We start from the raw sequence: 25,573 nt of genomic DNA, 5'->3' as shown, positions 1-25,573 counted from the left end.
AGCAGCTTTTCCATTAAGGGAATATAAAGATATAATAGCTTTTCAGCCTTTGGAGATGGGTAAAGTCCTGATGATCAGGATGACTATATATAAAACCTCTTAAAGAATACCAAAACCCCCAAATAGTATACTAACAAATCTTAATATTAAAACTAATGTGTGCAAATAAATCACAAAATACGTCCTTAAGGCAAAAATGAAATACAGTACCAGAAATTCACATCAGAATAATTTGCTGCTTTGTCCTGTCTTACGGTGGGTTCTAGAATAAATAGCAGTACAACTTCTAAAGCTTTAATAATTTGGTTAAAAAACAAAACAAAGAAATAAAAGACTAAAAAATTGTGTAGGATTTTGAGACAATGGCTAAATAATAAAAATATATTTGGGGTGATTTATAGAAATCAGTTGATTCTGGGTCTCTCCCCATTAGATAATTTGAGGAGAATCATAATCTTCTCTTACCAATTCATGATGTGAAGAGTTCACGTAATGTATGTACAATCTCCCACAATTTATTTGGTTGTTCTGTTTCGACTGGCTTTGAATTTTGGCTCACTCTAAATAAGAGAGTTGGTTAAATGGACCATTTAAAGAAAGATATTTCACATAAGGCTCTTCAAAACTCCAACTAGAACTCACTTTTTTCTTATGTATAGCCTATGCACCCTAAGGTAAATATCTACAGGAAAATGTGGAAAGGAATGAAGAACTGTGACTTATTTGGGAAACGTTTGTTCCATTATAAAGTGGAGGAGTCCTGGCAGGAAAGAATCAATTACTCCCTTCTCCAAAATTCAGTCTGTGAATAAAATTTCATTCACATTAGATCTAGAGTTGAATCTATTTCAACACTTTTCCCCCAATAGATTATAGATTTTTCTCCTTTTGGACTAAATGTATACACATTTAGGTCCTTGAGGGGGATAACTGTAACACACAGACTTCATTTTAAAAACACCAAGTGCCATGAAATTAATTGGTTTAAAGATGTTGAATTTACTATGGTTACTATCAAAATGTTTTTATAATGTATACTGATGTGATTTAAATATCTCCACTAGCCATTCTCAAATCTAACATCCCCACTGTCCATCAAATATGCACAACAGGTTATTCTACTTTACAGCAAAGACAGGCAAAGGGCCAGATGGCCAGATTTGGGTTTGTAAATAAGGTTTTATTGGAACACAGCCATGCCCATTTGTTTACTTACTGTCTATGGCAGTTGTCTTGCTATAGTGGCAGAGTTGAGAACTTGCAACAAAGATTACATGTCCCCCCAAATTAAAATATTACCTGGCTCTTCACAGAAAAGCTTTGTGACCTGCCTTAGAGTCACATCAAAGGACATACAGGAAAGCATCATATTGGAAAAGTCATATTATCTAAGATGTGGTAACCACATAGGCTCATGGCTAACTTCACCACATTTTTGTCAGACCAAAAAATGTGTAAGAGATTTAATTTTCATAGCTGTCCTGATGTAATCCATTAAATATTACTCTCAACATTCAGATAAACTATAAAGAAAGAGAACAAAAAAATTCTCATGATCAAGTATAACCACAGATTTTAAACAATTTGAAAACCAAGGAGACTTCACAAGCTTTCAAAAGTAAGATGCTTGTTTGGATTCAGTATTGTTTTCTCTACTGCTAGATGTGCCGTTACTTTATGACTTCTAGAAACATATATAAATGAAATAACCATTGTATAAGCAGAGTTTACTCAATCTTTCTCCCGTGCAACATTTATGGTCCCATTTCAAGATCAAGAACTCATAATCTTGTCTACTGTGAATTATTTAGTTAATATTTAATCTTTAATTGATTTTATCACCATGGAAAAGGACACAATAAAATTTTATTTGCACAATAGAAAATGGTAAGATAGTGTTGTTGATTAGCATCTGATGGGCCCGGCCAGAGCATGGAGCTTGATTTCCAACGCCTTGGAGTCCTCCTTCACGCCTTCCTTCCTCTCCTGATCAAAAGCACACTCTCCAAATGCACTCTGCTTTCAAATGATGTAGATAGTTTTCTTAATTATACATGTCTTTTTATTCACTGAACTTTAGATCCTCAGAAGCTCTCTCTTACTATGAGCCTTGCTAAATCACAAGTGCCTGGAGATGAAGGTCTTGTACTATACCTTCTGGGTTCTGTTTAAATTACCCTTGGCTCAGTCACACTAGTTTGCACAGCTTTTAATGGGGAAAGGTCACTTCTGAGACATTTAAAACATACTCAATCTAACAGTCTTAAGTAATACAAGGGTTAGCAGAATTAACTCTTTTTTTTTTTTTTTTGCAATAATCCCCGGAACAGAGATAATGGTAACCCTTTATGATATCAAACAAACCCATTTGGGCTGAAAACATCCAGAATGATCAGTAGGGGGCAGATAGGGGGCAGATTGTGTTCTACTAAAATCAGAAACATCCCAGGACTCAAAAGCCATCGTCCATTTACTATAAAGGTCTTGAGGCCTAAATTGACAATGGGTAACCAGGGACTCAATTTTGTGCTTTAGACAGAAGATGGAAAAAGTCTCCCTCAGGTCAACCAGGTTGGGATGGCATGTAAATTGTCAGGAGGGGTTTGGGGAACTCTCATCATCCTCAGCCTTATCCTCCACATTCTAACTCCTCTTTCTTCAGCTGCCTGAGCTACCCACTCCTGACTCCTCACAAACATACAGAATTCTAGCTGCAGAATTTCCTGGAAGCTGCTTCTTGTCTCTGTGCAGACCTCTGGCCACACAGTTTTTTTTTTTCCTTCTGGCTGTGATGCTTGTGTTTTCTCCTCTTTTGGCTCCTGGCCCATCCCACCTTGACTACCTGGTGAATTCCTACTTACCCTCTGATTTGCCTAATTCTCATGTGCCAAAGGCTCTTCTGTCTGATATTGTCATTTATTCTTAACAACAACCCCATAAAGCAAGTGTAACTTTGAAACTCTATTTTACATAGAAACTGAGGCACGAGAATGCCACATCATTTTCCCTATTATACAAACACTTTTGCCCTTGCAGGCCTCCTGAAAGGGCCTCAGGGATCGTCAGGGATTCAAACAGCACATTTCGAGAGGTACTGATTTCGACAAATTATTTCCAAATATTATCCTAGGAAATGATAACTAGCCATATTATTATTAACATCTGCGCCAGTCAAGATAAGCTAAGATATGCAGCGATTACAAAGACCTTAAAACCTCAGGGGTTTAAAACAAAGGCTTATTTCTTACTCATTACATGTTATCATTGGTTGGGGGCCAGGGGACTCTGCTTGCCTGAGGCACTAAGAAACCCAGGCTGACAGAGCAGCCCCTATCTCCAGTGTTACTAATCACTGTGCTAGAGGTGGGAGTTCTAGAGAGTCTCATGCCAGCAACTATAATACTCTAGCTCAGAAGCGGCTCAAATCAATATTGTTCACAGCCCACTAGTCATAGGGCCCCACCCAATCACAAAATGGGAGGCTGGCTGAGAAGCACAATCCTGGGTGTGCCTGAGGGTGAAAAGCTGGCAGTATCTGGCAAGTGCCTTAATGACTACAAGGAAAGGCTACATTTATTGAGCATTTATGATGTGCCAGGCACTGTTCTAAGTACATGTACTACTTATTTACTTATTTACATTTACAACACACCCATGAGGTAGGTTATGTGAACTCCATTCTTTGGATCAGAAAACTAACGTACAGAAAGGTAAAGTAACTTGCTCAAGGTCACATCGAATTAGGAGTGGTGCTGGGCAGGTAGACAAACTCCAGAGCCCACGCCTTTAACCTCTAAGCCATATTGCACCCATAACAATGTTTTCCCCAGTCTAGGACAAAATGAGAAAAACAAGGACTTTTAATGATAAATTTAAAGGATTGTACTTTATTACAATATGTTCTTTCTCCCTTTCTTTTATGGTAAAATGCCCTTTCCTTTATGAATCAATGGTGTTAATGGTAGGTGCTTTTTGACTTTCCTTACTGGGTCATTATGTTCCAGGTACTGTCTAAGCGCTATTTGTCAAGTACTGTACTACCTAGTTTTACATACATTATTTTATGTAATTCTATTCCATGCTGCTTCTTCGTAAGAAGATTAAAACATGCATTTTCCTTTCCCCTAAAACTAACTGCAGCAGGCAAGATCTGGAGCATGATACGACCTCCAAAGGCATCTAAAGCACTTACAATAATGGGCTCCAGTTATTCTCCGCAAAATGTTAGTAGAGAGCTTACACAAGCTCATCAATAAGTTTCTTGCTATACTTAATCATACCTCTCTGTCAGGAATCTTTTATAAGATGTAGTGTTTCTCTCGGTTTCAAGACCAAAAGAGCAACAAGTTGATTTCACCAGCTGGGCCCTGGAACTCTGCCAGGGATGCTTTCCTGAGAAGGACTCTGAACACGAGCAGAACTCATTGGCCGAAGGCCCAAGCCTTCAAGCCAAACAGCAGCTTAGTTAAAAGGGACATAGGATTTAGACATAAGCAAGCTGTTCTGAGCTCCAACGCGAAAATATTTATAAGCTTCCTTTGGATATTTTAGATGGCAGGAGAAATGTTCATTGTGAACAGGTGCTAAAGGATAAAATTTTGATAAAAATTAAGCCTTGGGAAATAGAAGATAATTTAAACATCTTTTATTTTTCATCTAATCTTCCCTTTGGGAAGATAATAGTATTTCTTATCACTGACCAAATAAGTACCAACTCTGGAAATGATTAAAAGTGAGGCAATGTGTTCTGTCACCATGAAGATGAAAAGTTCTCCCCTCATTTTTAAACTTCAGATTCTATGTGGAAATAGAGCAATTAAAAAAAAAGATGCCAAAAAAGAAGAGTTTATGAGTACAAAGCCATTTTAGAAAAATTCGTGAACCCAATAAATCAAAATAAGTGATTGTTAAACCTATTTAAAGTACTGATTCTAAAAGTTTGAGGCATGCATTTGGAGCCAGTGTTTATAAATCCTGGTCCCTGTTTGAAAATGGCCATTGACATTCTTTGTCACTTAATATGGGAGCCAAAGAAACATTGTGATAACCCTTCTGTTAACAAACTCATGAACAGTCTTCTGAAGTTGATTTCCATACTGTATTGCCAATGGGTGTCTTCAAACACCCCTACCCCATCATAAAGAAGCAGGCTGTTTTTAGAGGCTTCAGTTAATAGTTCCAATACAGAAGGTGGAGAGTGCATCTGGCAGACAGAACGTGCCATAAATCTTCACTGATGGCTAGAACAGCAGGTCCTCCAAGTGGGGGCGTAATAAGGATGAAACTGCCAAGGACCCATGGGGCCATTCAGCAAGATGCAAAGGGTAAAAGCAAGCACTGCGGCTCCCTAATGAGAGATGGCAGCAGAGGAAAAGGCCTTCCTAATTAAAACCTGTGCCAGGGAATAAGCACGTCTGGTAGTGGCCAAATTCCCATTTTTGTGCAAGAAACAAGAATAAACCAGCTGCATCAGGAATGTACAAATGTAATCTGACCAGGAGAAGACAGAGGCGCTACCTATCTAAAACAAACTATTGGTGTTGACTAGCAAAAAATATACACTCAATTTCTAAACACTGACAATATATACAGGCCTAGGATCAATTCCACAAACTTTACTACAAAATTATCCCTTTTACAGGTGTTTTCCACTGATGCTATATATGTTAAAGTAATACAAAATGATACATTTCAATCCTCCAAAATAATTTACCTATGAAAAGTATTGAGATAATAGTCATTTGGCTTAAAGCAATTGATATGGTTTGGATCTGTGTCTCCTCCCAAATCTCATGTTGAAATGTAATCCCCAAATATGATTGGATCCTGGGTGTGGTTTCTCATCATTTAATACCATCCCCCATTGGTGCTGTCATCGGGATTGTGAGTTCTCATAATATCTAGTTGTTCAAAAGTGTGTGGCACCTCTCCCTCTCTTTTGCTCCACCATGTAAGACATGCCTTGCTTCTCCTTCACCTTCTGCCATGATTGTAAGTTTCCTGTGGCCTCCCCAGAAGCCGAGCAAATCCCAGTATCATGCTTCCTGCACAGCCTATGGAACTGCGAGCCAATTAAATCTCTTAAACTTTTCTTAATAATTTACCCAGTCTCAGGTGTTTCTTTCTTTTTTTTTCCTTTGAGACAAGGTCTGGCTCTATCACGCAGGCTGGAGTGCAGTGGTGCCATGTTGGCTCACTTGGTGCACCACGTCTGGCTAAATTTTGTATTTTTTGTAGAGATAGGGTTTCGCCATGTTGCTCAGGCTGGTCTTGAAGTCGTCAGCTCAAGTGATCCACCCATCCATCTTGGCCTCCTGATGTGCTGGGATTATAGGCATGAGCCACCATGCCCAGCCACAGGTACTTCTTCACAGCAGTGTGAAAACAAACTAATACAGCAATAAAGACTTCTTGAGCCCTGCTGGCTCATTGCAAAGCCATGTTCCCCATGTGATGAGAAAGCTCAAGCTAGTGGAGGGACTTGGTAACTTTTGGTACAGCAATGTCTTACTAGGACTAGGCTTCTGGAAGCCAAGGACAGCTATTCCTGCTTTTTGACTCTGGATGGCACCTCTAGTTCTCACTAAGCAAGAGAAGGACCGATAAAATGGCAAAGAGCTGTGAAAGGCTTACTACCTGTAATGTCAGGAGCATGGCAAAGCAAGGATTATGTACGTGTCTAATCCAAGAGCGAATCACAAGGCTCTACTTGGTAAGCCTAGCCTCTAATTCATTCCCATATTACATGGCCCTGAGAAACTTACATAAACTCACTCTGTGCGTCAATTTTCCCAAAAAAAAAAAAAAAAAAAAGAAGAAGAAGAAGAAGAAGGTTCTAGCTCTCTGTTATATAAGTGTTTTATGTGACTACCTGGACAAAAGGTCTCCTCAAAAAAGAAAATAAAATGCAACATGAGCCTTGCACAGTACCTGGCACATAGAAAATAATCAGTCTACATGTATTGGCACTACGTGACCAAAGAAGACTCCCTCATGTAGGACAGAAGAGACTCACTTGACATACCATCACTAAAGAGTCTGTAAATGATTTCAGAAACCAACTCGGAGTATTGGGTACAATGAGTAAAGGAACCACAAATTATGGGTGTCAAAGAGTCATCTGTTATGCTCAAGCTCGCCTTGACAGGGGCCACCTACTTCTTCTGAGAATCAGTTGGTATATACCATATTAAGGGCCTTGTAGCCATACAATCAGAAAAGACAGCTTTTTGCCAGCCAAGTAAGCCACTGCTGTAGGATGGCGGAAGGAGCATATGTGGCGAAGGGGACTTGGGTAGTAGGCCCATAGACTCTTAAAACGCTTTTCAGCTGCCACTTGGATACCAGTTTGCAACTTAGCAGATTACTGATTTAACCAAGAAATGACACATTGCAGTACTGTGCTCCATCATAACGTAAAGGAACTGATTTCGCTTATTCATTTACCCTCAACTTACTGATCCCCACGATGAGCAGCTACACTGATAGTCGTGGGGGTGCAAAGGTGAACATATCTTGCTTGCTGGGGACTAAATGCTTATGTCCTCCTCAAATACATATATATTGAAACTCTAACCCCCAAAGTGATAGTATTAGGACATGGGGCCTTTTGGCAGAAGCCCTTGTGAATGGGACTCATGTCCTTATAAAGGAAGCCTGAAAGAGCTGTCTTGCCCCTTCCACCATGAGAGGACAGCGTGAGAAGGTTGCCATCTATGAGAAAGTGGGTTGTTGCTAGACACTGAATCTGCTGGTGCTTTGATCTTGGGCATCTCACCTTCCAGAACTGTGAGAAATAGATTTTATAAGCTACTCAGTCAATCTGGCATTTTGTTGTATTAGCTCAATTGGACTAAGACATTGCGTTTTATCCTCCAAGTATTTGAACTTTGTCTTGAAGGTTTTAGAAACATAATTCTTAGGCAGCAGATAAACAAGAATGACTACTTAGATACGAAGACTGTTTAAGAGACTACATAACAGAGTGGGCAAAAGGAGAGGGAACTGTACGTTTGTCAGTGATATTAAGGAAAGAAGGTACACGGAGTGGCAAAAACAAGAGCAAAGGAAAACGTCCTGGCTGACATGACTGTTGGTTCTAAGGGTTACTGGAGGAAGAACAAGACTAGAAGACCATGTCTTCAGTCAGGAGCACTTTGCATGTAAGGCTTAATTTCCTCATTCATAAAATAAGCATAAATAATAAAATAATCAAACTGGATCTTTGATTTGTTGTCAGGACTAAATGATATAATGTACAAAAATAACACAATGTACGTTGTGTATCCCTTACCCCAAATGCTTTGGATTAGAAGTGTTTTGAACTTTGGATTTCTTTGGATTTTGGAATGTTTGCATTATACTTACAGATTTGCATCCCTAATATACAAATCTGAAATGCAAAATGCTCCAATGAGCATTTATTTACTTTAAGCATCATGTTAATACTCAAAAAGTATCAAATTTCAGAGCCTTTTGCATTTTCAGATTTAGGGATGTTCAACCAGTACTATCATCTGTGACTACAGATGTGGAAGTATGGACCCAGAGATAATGTGGGGCAGAAGAGAAACATTTCAGAATTAGTGGGATGTAGGTTATGGTTGGAAGTGTCAGGAAGTATAAACTCAATCATCCAGGGAGATGGCATCCTGTAATTCAGGTCCAGAACTCTGGTGCACCCAAATATGTAGGGCACAAGGCATTAAGACAAAGGACAGCAAGGTGACTTTGAAGGATTGATCCAAATATGGTGTCACAGAAAAATAAGTAGTAAAGAGCTAGAAGTGCCAATTTTGCCCAGAAGCTGGTAGGATGAAAGCCAGAATAAGTGGATTTAACACGTAGGGGGTCACACAAAAGCAATTCCAGTGGAGGGAATAGGTGGAAACCAGATCACAGTTCACTGAGGAATGCTGCATTTCCAAGATAAATTTTGACACTGGATAACCCTGCAATTGGGGAATTAACTCCATAGGGCTGAAACACTGAGACTTTACTCTCTCCCAGGAGCTACAAATAGAATTTTTGCTTTTTATTTAATTTGGAGAACAGAGGACTTGGGAATTAGATTGAGAGAAAATCATTTCTATGGGGATTCACTGCTACATCATTACATGGAGAAAAGAAGGCTAAGTTTTAGGGGATGAGTGAAGAAATAATAGAAACAAAATACAAAACAGCACAAGCAAAAATAGAGAACTTTCTGTAATAATGCAGCAGGTCATACTAACCTAGGGCTGCCAGGAGAACAGGTGTGAGTGCCTTTGAGAGTCTACACCCACCTGCTAAGGGCCATTAAAGATGCATGTTTGCAAGCACTTTACAACATAACTGCTCTTACCTTTCTTTTGATATCAGTGAACTGCGAAAACATTAAAGACCAATAAAATGACAGCTCCAGGATGTAATAGTAGTGAAGGTCAGTTGTGAGTGGCTGAAGGTGAAAGAAAAAAAAGGAATGATTAATAGTTAATAGGGAACCCAATTTGTATCCCAGACATCTCAAGTTCACTGCTCAAAAGTAACATGGTCTTGCACCTGCACAAAGGCAGTTTCTGTCCTATTCTCTTTGTAGATGATGGAGCTTTGAGGATAACTTTCATCCACAGCTTGATGATATTACTCTCATTTCATCTCCGACTCAAAAAGCATTAATTAGCATGAACATTTGGGACTTCATTCATTATTCAGTTTAACAATAGCATTTATGATTCTTTGTCACAAGTATCTGCAAGATCCCTTAAGCAACCTGAAAAAACATTCTAATACAGACAAAGAATAACCCTGGACAACTGCTGAGAGTATAGGGACAAGACAGTAGGTGATAGGAACTGGAATACTATGTGGGTCACTGAGGCATAGATTTAAGTTTCGCATTGATCAGAAAGTTTTTTTTTGTTGTTGTTATTAGAAAATGTTCAGTACATTTCAAATATCAAAAATAATTATTCAAAAATATTTACTGAAAGATCAGAGGGACAGGAAAGCTGCCAGCAGATACCAGACTAGGCACCCAGCCAGGATATCTGATCACGTCTCAGCTCCACAGCTTAGCAGGTATAAAAGTTGGGTCTTAGTTTAGTGATACCTGCTTTAACTGCTTCAGAGGCTCAGGGTTGGGGGGAGGCTCAGAGAGGCAGTGGAAGTCAGGAATATTTATTTTGCACACAATCCCACTAAAAACAAGAGAGTTTTCAAAAAACATTTTTGATGAGTTGTTTTTAATTATTATATTGAGTTGTAATGATATGTCTTGCTTTATCAAAATGAATGAAAAACATTTGAAATTCATCACACAAACAAGTCCATACCCCCATACACAAGACGATACCATATATGGTAAATATAATTGAAAGGTAAATGTTTTGTACACCAATAGTAGCATAATGAATGACAATCAGAAGAAGCTGGCACTCACCCACTCTATGCATGGGAATCACAGAAAAGTTGTCCTGCAAAGGTCTCTGACAACAAAATACACAATGGGACAGGATACTCCAACCAGCAATCCTAAAGTCTAAATGACAATGAGCCCTGCTGTGGACTGAAAGTCTGTGTTCCCCCTAACATTCATATGATGAAGCCTAATCCCAATGTGACAGTATTTGGAGGCAGGGCCTTTGGGAGGTAATTAGGTCATCAGAGTGGATCCCTCATGAATAGGGTTAATGCCCTTATAAGAAGGGACATGATCTCTTAGCGTATTCTCTTCTAGCAGCCTGAACGGAGACAAGCATCAATTCAGCATCTCCCTAAAGAGAATCCATTTCCCACTGAACTATCCTTGTAAAACTTGAAGGCATTAATGATGAAGGATGGATATTCAGGGCAGATGGATAGCTGCAATAAAGTTTAGAAAATCGGGCTCTGGTTCAGGACCCTTTGAGCCAAGGGTAAATTTTAGTTTTAATGAGATTCTCTTACTTCCACCACCTGGGGAAAGGCCCAGAGGAATTATAAGGGCAAGTCAGAGAGCATCTGGAAACCGCAGAGTTCATAGAGAGCGTCCCATTATAATAATTACTATGTCCAAGGAGTGCTTTGCAGTTGACAGTGCTCACTCACATGTTAATTTCTTTGGTTCTCATAAAAATCCTATAAAATTAGTACTATAATTCTAGACCTAGATTATATAGTTGACAGGAAATTGCTGTCAGTTAATTCAGGTTAAGAGGCTAAGGCTAGGTCTCATAGCTAGTGAGGCCCCATGACCACCAACTAGGGCATCTCATGTCCAACTTGTGCTTCTTATGTCAAGCTGGACAAGGTTCAACTGAATGCAGCTTCACATTATTTTAAACTTAGAATATACACATGTATATGAAATTATTTAATATGTAACAAATAACATGCGTACTTATATAAAGTAAGTGTATCCTTAATAAAACTGAAGTAGACCACTACTTTGTCACCTAAATGTCTGTTCAATTATCTATTTAACATATATGCTAAAGATATAATAAATACGTTTCATAAGCATGTCTTTAAAAGTGCCCTTAAGGATAGCAACTGACTTGGAACAGCAATCTATATATTTACATAGACATGCTTACACACAAAGTACTGTAATTGCATACATAATAATTGTATGTTGTTTAATTCAACCCCCACCACACACAAAGAAATCAGCTAATATTCTTTATTACTATATGGCATTTTCAAAGATGCACCATTCCCATGAGAGACCGTGAATTTGTCCTGCATTCTGGGGACTATATGCTGAATCATACAGAAAACAATCTTGATCTGAGTCCTCACAGATAGCACCTTGCCTTCCATACTAGTGGTGTTTCCTGTTTTTTTAAAAAATTACTATCTCCCAGACCCTCAAACTTTCATGTTGAATCTACAGTGCTGTGAAACCCTCTGCAGCTACAGTATAGGCCATAGCTCTAGCAACTCATTTTCTCAGAAATAAGCAATTTCTCAGCTCCAGCCATGAACATGACAGTTATTCTGGACTAAATTATAGTTAGAAAGAAGAGTAGGGATTACATTTCATTTGGCATTTGTATGTACTTTTATAAACAGAAATGTAGACATACATGGATTTTGCCACTCACTATACCATTACAGGACACAAAGAGCCTTAGGTGACAATGTTCCAAGTACGGTAAATAGCAGTTGGGCCTGAGAATTACAATTGTGTAAAATAAGCTATTGGTTTCACCATTGCTTTAGTCTCTATCAAATATCCTCTGAATGTTCAGCTTTCTTGCCATGTTCTATTGTTTATTTATAGTGTTTTCTAACGTGAATAAACCACTCGAAAGAGATGAAAATGCCAACTGGAATTCAATTTCAATGTGTCCTTAACGTTGAACTAGCTCAAGGAGTATCCAGTGCCAGTCCCCACCCTCTGCCGTGACACTGTGTGTAACAAAGAAGACACAGACACAGGGCAGGCCTGCTCGCCATAAGCCTGTGCATGCCCCAAAGACCAAATACCTCAACAGACAACCCAAAGAAACCCCAAACAAAAAACCTGAAGTTGCTCATTATAATGTATAATATGTCTCTTCAAAATACCTAGCTGCATTTGCTTCTCTTACATAACATCCCAACTGAACACGGAGTTATAGAAATTTCCCAGCTAGAAACTCTTAGACAAGTTCCAGCTTTTTTAACTGATCTGGGGACCACAACAACACATGCTTGTATCACTGAATTCATGGAAAGATGCAAAAGTGTGCCGGTGGGCAGAGATCTAAAATGCTTCCTTTCTGGAATATGATTTTAATCTCACTTTCAATGATGCTGTTTTTAGTTTCAGAAATAATCCTTCCACACGTCATAGTACAAGCCCATTTTTCTGCATTCAGGGAAACGGTGCTTGATTTACATATTTGGAGGCTGCTTCTAAGCCACAAAGTGAACTGAACTCAGTGTACCTGCTCCAGCCTCACACTTGATCTTTCCCACTTGCTGTTGAGGCAGGTCTGTGCTATGTCAACAGGACTCCAGACTTACCTCAGTGATTAGAAGCAGATCAGCTGTTAGGAGCAGGAATTTTCCACCTGTTGAACTGATTGATCCTATTCTTTTGTAAATGTACTTTCCAAGCTGACTCCACCTGCTAGGGCAATTGGGCCTTGATTCTGAACTTCACTAAGAATAATGCACAAATTACTATCCTCACTAGATTATGTCCAGCACTGATCAGCGGCAGTCGGGCCAAGAATGAAGGGGGTTGCCCAACCTGTTGGGGCCTGCCTGAGACCATGAAATTGACCTAAGGTAGATACTTTATGTGTGTAAAAACCCAGACAATAATGCCTCCTTACCTGATAGGGGTAGTTGTACCAGCAGTGCCTTGTATTCCACAACCAGGGAGTCTGAAAAAAATGACAAAAAATATTTTACATATTTTAGAACACAGATAAGAGCATAAAAAAGGTTTACAATAGGCTCTTGCTCTAATATTTTTGGATTTCAATAATTTACCTGTGTGGGAATTGAAGAACTTTAAAACAGCTAGGCATAGGATATTAAAGCAACTAGTATACAATATATTCTCTCTTGGTAATCTAAACTCAACTGGTAGTATTTTAGGCTGCTTCTGGGATGCAGTCTCAGCTGGTATTTTTTCTATTTTGCTGGTCACTTAGACATATTCCTGCTACATAACCAGCCTCAACAGCAGGGCCCTGCAGGGGTCTCACAGAAACCAGATGTAAATCCTCCATCTCACTCTTATCTATAAACATTGATGACAGTTAGCATAAACTGCCCCGAAACTCCTCAGAGTCAACGTTTACCAAGCGACATTATTCATGCCTTGACCAGGGTTCAGTGACATGCAGGTACACTTCTTATTTCAGCAGGACACTTAAGACTAACCCTCACACACATGCCAACTCCAGACCTGTGATCCAGGTCTTTTTATGACAAAATAATCATTCTTAATTTGAGGGCAATTACTTGCCTTATGACACAGTATAATTAGGAAAATCTAAGTGTACACACAGATTCCAAACATTTGTAATAATCAAGGAGGGGTTGGTATGAATTCAAACAGACAGCTGAATTATCCAATAAGACCAGCACAAACTTTCTCAGGGTTTCAAAATAATTTCAAAAAAAGTATTAACGTTGTAATTCTTTTGCATCCCTTATCCACAGCTGTCAGCACTTTCTGATATACATCTATATACATTTGATATACATCTATCTGTTTCTTACAATTAATCTGCCAACATCTTCATCAGCCCTGTGTCATAGGAATGAGGACAATCAGCTTCAGGTGGCTAATATCTGCTGAGTCCTCCTTATGTCCTATATACTTTTAAAGGCTCCTACACATATTAACTCATTTAATCCTTATAGTGGCTACTAGTATTTTTCTTATTTTATAGATAGGTAAATGGAGGCCCCAAGTCTGTGAATAACTACCTAGGTTCAATAGCTAGGCAGTGCCAAAGGTGAAAATCAAACTCAGACTCTCTGATCCCAAACCCAAACATAACCACTGTGCACCCTGTCTCTGAGTCTGATCAAACTAAAGCCGATCTCAAAGGAGGGAATCAGATTCCTATACAAAGCCATGCACTGCCCTAAACCTAACTACGTTCCAGAATCTTTACATTTCCCTTTCATTCAAGCACTTTTCATTTTCTTTCCGAGATCTTAACTTGGCTCTTGATTTTGCCTTTTGCTCCCTGTTCAACACTGTCTGTATCATGTAATAGTACTGCACTTAACTTCCTGAGTGTCTGAGTTGTCTGCCTGTCTCCTCCATTTCTCTCATCTATAACATCGATGTTCATTATTGATCTCACAGAGTGATTGTGGAGATCAAACGTGGTAGTGTGCATAAAACTACTTGGGAGACTTACTGTGTTTTTACAGTTAAGTCAGCAACATGTGCCCATTTAGGAAGATGTAAAAAATAAAGAAGAAAAAGTAAAAATAATTTAAATTTTCATCACCATTAACATTTTGATGTATGAGCCATTTTTGGTCTTTTGTTCCTATGTAATATAGTTATAAACATGATACAGATCAATTTACTTTTAAATACCCATATACATGCAGGTTTTAAAAAATGTGGGTACAACACAGCAACATCTATTTTAAAGTACCAATATTAGTTATTGCCATTCTCTCTGATAAAGTTATCTCCTCAACTGAAAGTCCTTGAAGGAAAGTTATGTCATATGCATGTTTATCCTCTCACCATAGACTTCCAAGTTCACAGTTCAGCACTCATCTACTGAATGCTAATGAAAAGGAATACAGAATGGAAAGGCAAGGCCTCATGTTCATCTAAATTTATCAGTCCCAAGACCACTGGGCATGTGTGTGCTTGCCCCTAAGGATGCAGCAGTCATCTCTGCCACTGTGGCCATCCTTTCCAGTGACAGGCAGGAGGGCAAGGTATAACTCACAATGATCCAGAAAAATCTGTCGTTCAGAACTTCCCTTCCTTTGTGAGCTTCTTGGCTGATCAGTCTTCTAAAACCCAGGCTTTTCTCTGTGTGAATCAGATGTGCATCCCCTAGACCTGTTTTCACTGCATGCCCAATGCCTGACTGAACTGCAGAAACAGCGAGTAAGTGTCTGCCTCTCTTCGGGCTCCTATGCACTGGAGGCAGGGGCACAGGCCTGGATACCATGAATCTGATGAAGCTACCAGGGCCCAAGGTCAGCTCACAAGTTTTCTGGCCAATCATTTAAGAATATACTCTTTCACACAAATGCATGTTCACATACACCCCTCACTCTGACAACATCGGGTATTAATATCACCTTCTATATGCACCGTACATTTTTCTAGGATCTTAAGTTATACCCCCCAAACACGGTGAGACAGTAGAACAAATATCTTTCCCAATTTATAGAACTCTATGAGTTGATTCTCCTGATTTCTTATAGCTCAACACTGGTGTATGAATCTGGATTGGCTGTTTATAATTTAGGCATAACTTCTCCTTCTTTTTTTTTTGATGGAGTCTCATTCTGTCACCAGGCTGGAGTACAGTGGTGCGATCTCAGCTCACTGCAACCTCTACCTCCTGTGTTCAAATGATTCTCCTGCCTCAGCCTCCCGAGTGGCTGGGACAATAGGCGTGCATCACCATGCCCAGCTAATTTTTGTATTTTTAGTAGAAATAGGGTTTTGCCATGTTGGCCAGGCTGGTCTCAAACCCCTGATCTCAGCTGATCCACCTGCCTCGGCCTCCCAAAGTGCTGGGATTACAGGCGTGAGCCACCGCACCTGGACCCAATTTAGGCATGACTTCTTTAAGTTGATACTATAAAGTTGACATTTATCTACTTTCTCCATTGATAAAAATTTTCCAGTTTTTTAGAATCATTTCCACATTCATTTGATGTCAAAATCCATATATTCTATCACACAAATTATAGGACAGTAATGTAATTAAGAACTTAAAAAGATGAAATATTTAGACATCATAGAGGAATGGTGATTAAAAATACACTAAAACCCTCAATTTAGAAAGTTAGGCCTAGCATCTCCCTAACTAATAATAAAAACTCTGTACCTAGGAGGTTGCATGGCAAGTCAAGCACATTTTCCAGAAACAGAACGCCTTTTTCACATGACGTTACAACATCAAAGAAGGTTATCAAGGTTGGAAAATCTGAAATCAAATTTTGGGTCAGTCGTGGTGGCTCACACTTGTAATTCCAACACTTTGGGAGGATGAGGTGGGAGAACTGCTTGAGCCCAGGAGCTCAAGACCGGCCTGGGCAACACAGTGGGACCTCATCTCTACAAATAATATGAAAATTAGTTGGGCCTAGTAGCATGTGCCTATAGTCCCAGCTACTCAGAAGGCTGAGGTAGGAGGATTGCTTGAGCCTGGTGGGGGCCAAGGCTGCAATAAGCCATGATTGTGCCAGGCATTGGAGCCTGGGCAACAGAATGAGATCCTGTCTCAGAAAATAAATGTTGTTACAATAACCTATGGTTCACATTATTCCTTCTCACTTATGTACACTTAAATCATGTTATAAAACATTTCACAGATTTAAAGTATTTTATATGTGTCATCTCATTTAATTCTGACAACAACATTGTAAGCAATCAAGATAACATCACCAGTAGAGGCCAGCAGATACCATTAAAGATTTACAAAGAACATGCCAGCTCAGAGCTTCACCAACTGTTAAAATGCAGACTGAGGTCTGGGCTTGGGGATGAAATTCTGCATTTCTAAAGCTCTCCGTTGATGCTAATGCTTTTAGGCCATGGACCACATTTTGCCAGTAGTAAGGTACTAGGGAAAAGTAAGAAGGGTGATTCCATCTTTTTGGTATTTACCATGTGTGAGGAATCTTGCTAAACACTTTGTTATGATATTTCACAATTCAATATAGATAAATGAACTAATGAATTATTTCTAATCTTTGCGAGAATCATTTGAAGCCGAAGAACAACTGCTACTAAAGCAATAGCTAAAGATATGCTTCTCATCCAGCCTCCTTGGCTGGCACAATTCTGGTGGAAGCTCTGGTGGAAGCAAAGTTTGCGTGTGCCACTTGGGGATGGTGCCCCTAAAAGGTCAGTGTGAATGAGTTCCTCTCAGCCTTTCTCCATTCCCATTGAAGGGAGATAATGAAAACTGAAGCAGTCACCACTGGCCCTGAAATGGAAGTTTCTATGGAGTCCGGTATCAGAAGTCTCCCACCAGCCCTGATCTGCTTCCCTCTGGATTGTATGTATGAGATAAATAAATTCCTATCATTTCTCTCATATCTAAGCTAGTGTGTTTTGCTTACTTTTATATACAGTAGCATAGCCTGTATTCTAATATCTGCATCAAGGCAAGTATCAATTATTTTGTAGACAAAGAAACAGTCTCAGAGAGGAACAGTAATTAATTAAAGGCTACACAGCTGCTAAGTAGAGAAAGTGGAAATCAAACCTAGGCCAGCTGGGCTCTTCCACTGTGCCTTCTGCTGGGTACTCTGGGTGACGAAGAATGAATAATGAAAGAAAAACATCACAGGCATTTGGAATAGATTCCCCCAAATGAGCTATTACCTAGAAACACTGAATTTTAGGTTTAGAAAGGACCTCCAAGTCCTGTAATCTACAGAACAATCCACAGGTCCAGATGGGTAACCAGTTCTTCTTACTATTAAATAACTCAATGGTTATCTCACTGACAAGATCCCTTAGGCTTCCTTCTTTCCTGCTTTTTTTTTTTTTTGCCTTGGTCAACAGAAATTGCATGTATTTATTTATTTATTGCATCTGCCCTAATCACTAACATGACTGTATTTGAAGATAAGGCCTTTGGAAGGTAATTAACGTAAAATGAGGTCATAAGGTTAGAGTCTTAAACAAATAGGGTTGGTGGCGTTACAAGGAGAGGAAGAGGAAGAGAGAGATTTCTCCCTCTCCACACGTGTGCTCAGAAACAAGACCATGTGAAGATCGCAGTGAGAAGGTTGCTCTCTGCATACTAAGAAGAGTGCACTCACTAGACACCAGTCCTTACCAGACTTTATCTGCAACTTCCAGTTTCCAGAACTATGAGAAATAAATTTCTGTTGTTCAAGCCATCTAGTATATGGTATTTTGTTACAGTAGTCTGAGCTGACTAACATAGCATCATAAGAGAACTCCTCATAAATGGTGCTTACTAGCTATTAAATTACACGTCAACTAATTTCAATTTAAGAAGACTTACAAAACGTCTGAATAAGGCTAAGACAGGCCATATCATAGTGGAAGAGAAATTACCTCTAACTCTCTCAATCTAAGCCACAATGTATAATGGGATTTTTCATTAGATTAAAATGTGCCTCTTCTCCCAGACGCATCAATTGAGACCTAAGTCAGCAGCAAGCATATCCATCAATAACAGATTCCCTTGGGAGGCATCTGTGGCTGTTCTTACCCTGAGCAAACCTGATCCTGGCACCAGGATAGGAGTCAGAAGCACTGGTGCAGGTCAAGCCTTCATCGACATTTTGACCATACACATAAGAATTGAGTGCCATTTATTCTATGATTTTTTTAAAGAGAAGGGTAAAGAAGCATCTTTAAGGGTCAGTAAATCTGCTCTTTCATCCAGTTTCTTCTTTTACTGGCTGCACTACAGAGGTTTCATTGTGAACAGAAGTCAGAAAAACAGGTAAGGTCTGAAACTTTACTTTACCATCTGCAATTATGACGCTAGTGCAAGCCTAAAGAAATAGAGATTTTGAAGCAAGGACCAGAGAAAAGGATATCTGATTAACCAGGCAAGTGGTCAGTGGTTAAACAGAAACATAAATACACATATATACATATATATATGCTTTTTTCCCTCCAAGAATCAGTAGGTATCTGCAGCTGAAGAAACAGTAGTTTCTTTGAATTAATAACTATTTTGATTTAACAAAAGAACATGAATCATAAAACATATTAAAAACATTTTGTTGCCTCATCAAAAATGTAAAAGGTGTGTGGGTATTTACTCGAAGTCAGCACATTGAGGCAAATTTCATCTTTTGCTCTTTCCATAAAAACTCTTACCTAGCTTTCACAAAGCCCAGCTGATGCAACTGGGAGTCAAGGAACATAGTCTAACAGACATTTGTTCTCTATGTAGTTGGATTATGTTTAAAACTACCAAAAATCTAGATTCTTAAACTACTTGGACACTACTTTCACTAAAACTACTCTGAGAAAACACTTACTGAGTTATATTCAAACCTTATAGCTTTTGCTTACATTGAGGATTTACTGTAAGAAACAAACAAAAGAAAAATGCTTCCATGAATTTATACTGGAAACATTCACCCTAAGTCCAATGTGTAAGTTCCACAGGACATTTTTGCTTCAAAATTTAGTCCAAGGCAGGATGAAATACTTCCTTTCTGTTAATGCTTAGCATGTTTCTTTGTGCCAAGTGATAATTATGTTTCCCCATTGTTATTAATACCTTTCCACCCTGGTTTTGAGAAGCTGAGATCTAATTCTAAAGCTCAGTCATAGCAAGTGTGACCTGTGATTGCCTCTCAACATCCTTGCTTATTTCTCTTTTCATGTGTAATTTTAAATGTTCAATATCTATATTGATAATTTGTTACCTAAATATTGAAGACTCTTTTAAGAAACAACTGTGTAATTAATTTAAATGAATGTAAATCAAATCAATTTGAGATGATAATCTACAATTTTAATTGAATACACATTATAAAATAACTCAGAATACAAAGAAATATTTCACATTTTGTGAGTTTACAAAGATATAAATAAATTGTGTTTGGGATGAAAAGAATGAAGCCAGAAGTCTCTCAGCCTGAAGAAATTCCTGATTAGTGGTGAGCAGCCGAGAGCACTCCCAGAATGCAAGAGGTGCCCTTTCCTCCTTTCCTAGGACAGTAGACGTGTTACTATAAATCTACCAAGCACAGCAGTAACCCCTCCCTAGAGGCCTGTGGCATCTGCATTAGCCTTGAAAGCTCTCCTGATGTGGAAATGTAATTTGGACTTGACCCCACGGCATTACATAAAGATAGCCTTTCATATTGATCAGACTTTAAAAAGGATGCTAGTCCTCTAGACCCGGTCTAGCATGTGCCTTTACCACATTCTGCAATCAATTTAGTAAGTAACTTTCAGATCTGTGAAGTACATACACGTAGAAAGAGTTTTTTGGAGATAAGCACTGAGGTCACAGGATTTCCAAGAGAGTTCTATCATAGAAACAAGTAGACGGAAAATGTGAGTGGCATTTCCATGGCTTCTTTAGCCTTTCAGCCAATAGTTCTCAACTTCTGCTTCTGTTCAGCTGAGGGGCTCCACACACATCTAACAGTCACCACGGCACACTATGCACACTACAGCTCAGGGTAAGAACGCCATGGTTCTCAAGAGTCTGGGAATATGGCACTTGAAAGACCACCTCTCCCATTTGTTCTGATGTGGACTCTCTTCTTCACCCAGCAAGAATCACTGCCAAGTAGAAAAGACCAATCAATTCCATGTTTAGAACAGGAATTAGGGAGAAAGAGACCAGGTATAGAAAAGAGAAGATGAATGAAAATGAGATAGAAAGACCTACAGGGAGGGAAATGGTGAGAATGTCAACACACGGGGAGAGAGATGTGCAGGCCAATGTAGAATTTGAGAACGAAGCCAGTGAGAGTGGCTATTAAGAAGCACAAAATTAGTCAAAGGATATTTTAGAGAAATGGTTGATAACATGAGACAAAGGATTACTATTTCTAATATGTAAAGAGGTCATAAAAAGTGATTAAAGCATTTAAATATCCAATGAGAAAAATGGGAAGAAGATACAAACAGGCAACACATCAAACAAAAACATGTGACCAAAAGCACATGTAAAAATTACAGATTAAAACTAGACAGAATATTTTATCTGAGAGTCTGGCAAATATTTAAAAAGGTTCATACCCAAAGGTCACTTATATACTTATAGGAAAACCAATACTCTGCAAACTGGAATAACCTTTCTGAAGGGTAATTTGGTAACATAAATCAAGGGTCTTTAAAAAGTACATATCTTTGACCCAGCATTTATTGTAAAAAATTAACTAGACCCATATGTAAAGGTATTGATACACAGATATCTATTGTAATTCTATTTACAATAAAAATTTAAAACATATCCTTGACCTAGCACTTATTAAAAAAATAATTAACTAGATCCATATGTAAAGGCATTTATACATAGATATCCATTATAATTCTTTTTATAACAAAAATTAAAATAAATTGGATTGTTCAATAATACAGGGTTGACATTTTTTTACTTTGGGATTCTCTGGAAAGAGACAGAGATAAAGACTCGGATGCCAAGCTGCTTTGGAGAAAGTAAGATAGACAAAGCTGAAAAACCAATACAATTTTCAGGAATGAGCTGGTTACTGCTGCAGGCAACTGCATAGGGAGCCCCTGCAGAACCACTCAGCATGGATCTTGTAACTGTCTCAACATGGGACAGGGATGCTGCGGCATTTATCCACCAACTCCCACCCCCCATTGTGAGAGTTGTAGTATTAACTCCCCCATTTTTCTAGGTTGTATCTTCCTGTGTCTCAGTGACCTTCGCAGCTCTGGAGAAAGAGCAGAAATATGGTCCAGCTTGTATGTCATGTGGCACTGTCAAGGGTGCATGCCACTGCTCACTACTGCTGTGCTAAAACCAGATGAGCTACGGAAATGTTAACAGGCACATTCATGTTTTAAGTTAAGATCCAGTCACAAGAAGGTATAGAGTGTACTTTACGTTTAAAGTAGTTATATATTTAGACACACCCACTAAGAATTCCCGGCAATATATTTACCCAAAATTGCTTAATAATTATTGAGTAATAATTATTTCAGGGGCTTTGTATTTTTTTCTTATGTTCATATATTACTATTAAATTATATAGTGTCATAGTTATGATTTTTCTGCAATGACCAAGTCTTATCTGGATAATAAAAAGCCAAGTTTATGTAGTTGTAATAGGTCTTATTTCAAAAAACACACTGGCAAACTAAAAACAGAACTACCATATGATCCAGCAACCCAACTACTGGGTATACATCCAAAGGAGAGAAAATCAGTATGTTAAAGAGATATCTGCATTCCCATGTTTATTGCAGCACTATTCACAATAGCCAAGATATGGAATTCAACAGATGAACAGATTTTAAAAATGGTATGTATACACAATGAAATACTATTCAGTCATATAAAGGAATGAAATCTTGCCATTTGTAGCAATATGAATGAATTTGGAGGACATTACTTTTAAGTGAAATAAGCCAGGCACAGAAAGACAACCTCAGGTTGTCACTCATATGTAGAAGCTAAAAAAGTTGATCTCATAGAAGTAGAGAGTAGAATAGTGGTACTAGGGGATGGGCAGGGTAGGGGGAGGGGGTTAGCCAGAAGCTGGTTAGTGGGTACAAAATATAGCTAGAAAGGAAGGACAGTCCTAGTGCTCTACAGCACGGTCGGGCACCTACAGCTAACAATTTATCGTGTATTTTCAAATAGCTGGAAGAGTGGGTTTTGAATGCTCCCAACACAAATAAATAATGCATGTCTGAGGTGACAGATGCGCTAATTACCCTAGTTTCATCTTTATGCATTATATACATGTACTGAACTATCACACCGTACCCAAAAAATATGTAAAAATATATGTCAATTAAAAATAATAAAAGCGAGAATGAAAATAGTTTTAAAAACCCAACTTTGCTCTATATTTATAAACAACATTAATAGTATTAATAATACATTGCCACCCTCAAATTATTCAATAATTCTAATTAACTTTAATAGCACAGGATATAGCTGCCTTTAGAGTATTTATATGTTCACAGTGATATTTCAAGTACAAACAAGTCATTAATAATTCTAAATTCCCAATTAAGAGAAAGTAGAATGAGATAAATAAGATGAGCAAATAGTATAGAATAAAACCTTGCACTCATTACAGTGATAATCAACCATTCTGCCACCCACCCAACTTGCTCTCACCTTCCAAGATCCCCATCAGTCCCTTCCTTACTACTTCTCAACCCATTTACCTAGGCCTTCATCTGTTTGTGCTATTACTGCACGCTTCTCATTCACACATTGTTTCAAGTATTAACTGAGTGCCTGCCATGCATCAGGCACTGGGCTGGGCATGAAGATGCAATGGACAAGCTCTCCATTCTCAGGGAACTTACCATCTCCTGGGTAACCAAAACAATTACATTATGTGTTACAGCAGGAATAAACAGAAGTGGTACGGACATAGTACATAAAAAGACACTTGGTCCACTTTGTGCTACTATAACAGAATATCACAGACTAATTTATAAAGAACAGAAATTTATTCCTGGTAGTTCTGGAGGCTGTTGTCCAAGATCCCTTGATTGGGATTTGGTCTTGTGAGAGCCTTCTTGCAGCATCCTCACATGACAGAATGCTGAAGGGCAAGCTACTCAGAGGCTGTGGGAAGCCTCTTTTATAAGGACCTAAATCCCATTAAGGAGGAAGGAACCCTCATGGCCTAATCTCTTCTTGCAGGTCCCACCTCTTAATATTATCATGTGGCACCACCTGAACTCTGGAGGGGACACATTCAAATCACAGCAGCCTTGGAGGGTGGGTCAGAGGGGAAGGCTCCATGAGGAGAGGCCCGGTAGTTATAGACAGAGGACAAACAGAATGTAGTCAGTGAGCAGATGGAGGAAGGGAACTGCAAGATGGAGGGAAGAACCTGTGCTTTCTTATAGCTTATGGACCAAGTCGTATCTCCAACATCACCATTTTTCCTTATCATCCCTTTCCTTGCATTATTCTCCAGATGAAAAAAGTTCAAATGCCTCCTCCCCATTTCCAGCTGAGAAGATGAGATGACTGTGCCTGGTTTTCCAGGCTCCTGTCTGCTTGGCAGACCACCGTGACCATGCATGACTAAGTCCACTCTTCGCAGCCAGCAACCCCTGCCCTCCCCAGGCCAACTTCCTTGTGTTCTATTCATTCCTATCTCCTCGCCAGAACTACTCAGACCCCTCTGTCTTTCTGCCTGCTGCTCAATCTTCCAGGCTCTAGTTTGCTGGCTTTCTGCTTCCAAAAATGTTTTTAAGCATCAGTGAGTCTTTCTCTGCATAGAACTCCAGACTCTTTGAAAATGCCGTAGTTCATAAATTACTTTCAATGTTTAAGAAGTGCCTATCATGTTTCCCTGTGGTTTCATCCTCTTAGGTATTGATTTTCTGAATCAATCATCAACATTTAAAAAGACTTCTAAGCACACAGGAGGCTGCAGGCTATCAGATATTGCTCATAAATAAGAACAATGTGGATCAGTGGAAAGAGGCAAGTAATGAAAGAGTAAACTAATATTCATTGGCCCCTTTCCTGATATCAGGCACAACATAAGTCCCACTTGTAGTTTCAGGCATTGCTGTATGAGATGCTCATCGTGAACCTCATAAACACTATAAAATAGAGAATTGACAGCAATGGCCAACGACCTGAATCCAAGCCTCTCTGAACCATGTCCTATCTGTGTATGAGCGAGGTACTAATCTCCCTAAACAATATTTTTTTTTTTTTTTTTTTTTTTTGAGACGGAGTCTCGCTCTGTCGCCCAGGCTGGAGTGGTGCAGTGGCCGGATCTCAGCTCACGGCAAGCTCCGCCTCCCGGGTTTACGCCATTCTCCTGCCTCAGCCTCCCGAGTAGCTGGGACTACAGGCGCCCGCCACCTCGCCCCGCTAGTTTTTTGTATTTTTTAGTAGAGACGGGGTTTCACCGTGTTAGCCAGGATGGTCTCGATCTCCTGACCTCGTGATCCGCCCGTCTCGGCCTCCCAAAGTGCTGGGATTACAGGCTTGAGCCACCGTGTCCGGCCCAATATTTTCAAATAAACTGTTTTTCATGACTAAGATACAGTTTTGTCAAACAGAAAAAGAGATTATGAGTGGAAGTCATAGATGAGAAAGAGAGAAAAGATGGGGATTTCTATTTTAACATCCCCTAATAGACACATCTGGATATACATACAGTGTCTTTAGTTTTTAATTGACACATTGTAATTGTACATACTTATGGAATACAATTTGATGTTTTAACACATGTAGATATTGGATAATGA

At 39.1% G+C, this 25,573-nt stretch overlaps 1 protein-coding gene across 2 annotated transcripts in view; it reads right to left on the bottom strand.

Annotated features, from left to right (window-relative positions):
• CERS6 (ceramide synthase 6) overlaps positions 1-25,573 on the bottom strand; it is a 313,857-nt gene that overhangs the window by 66,085 nt on the left and 222,199 nt on the right. For both annotated transcript variants that reach the window (XM_005573386.4, XM_005573387.4), the window contains exons 5-6: positions 13,287-13,337; positions 9,344-9,436 (exon numbers count right to left, since the gene is read on the bottom strand). In XM_005573386.4, the coding sequence (XP_005573443.3) occupies positions 9,344-9,436; positions 13,287-13,337 (144 nt within the window). The remainder of the gene's footprint in view (positions 1-9,343; positions 9,437-13,286; positions 13,338-25,573) is intronic.

Source organism: Macaca fascicularis, chromosome 12 (assembly GCF_037993035.2).
Source record: "Macaca fascicularis isolate 582-1 chromosome 12, T2T-MFA8v1.1".
NCBI classification, from domain to species: Eukaryota; Metazoa; Chordata; class Mammalia; order Primates; family Cercopithecidae; genus Macaca; species Macaca fascicularis.
Note: the sequence above shows the minus strand (reverse complement) of the source record. Positions and strands in the feature narration are given on the sequence as shown.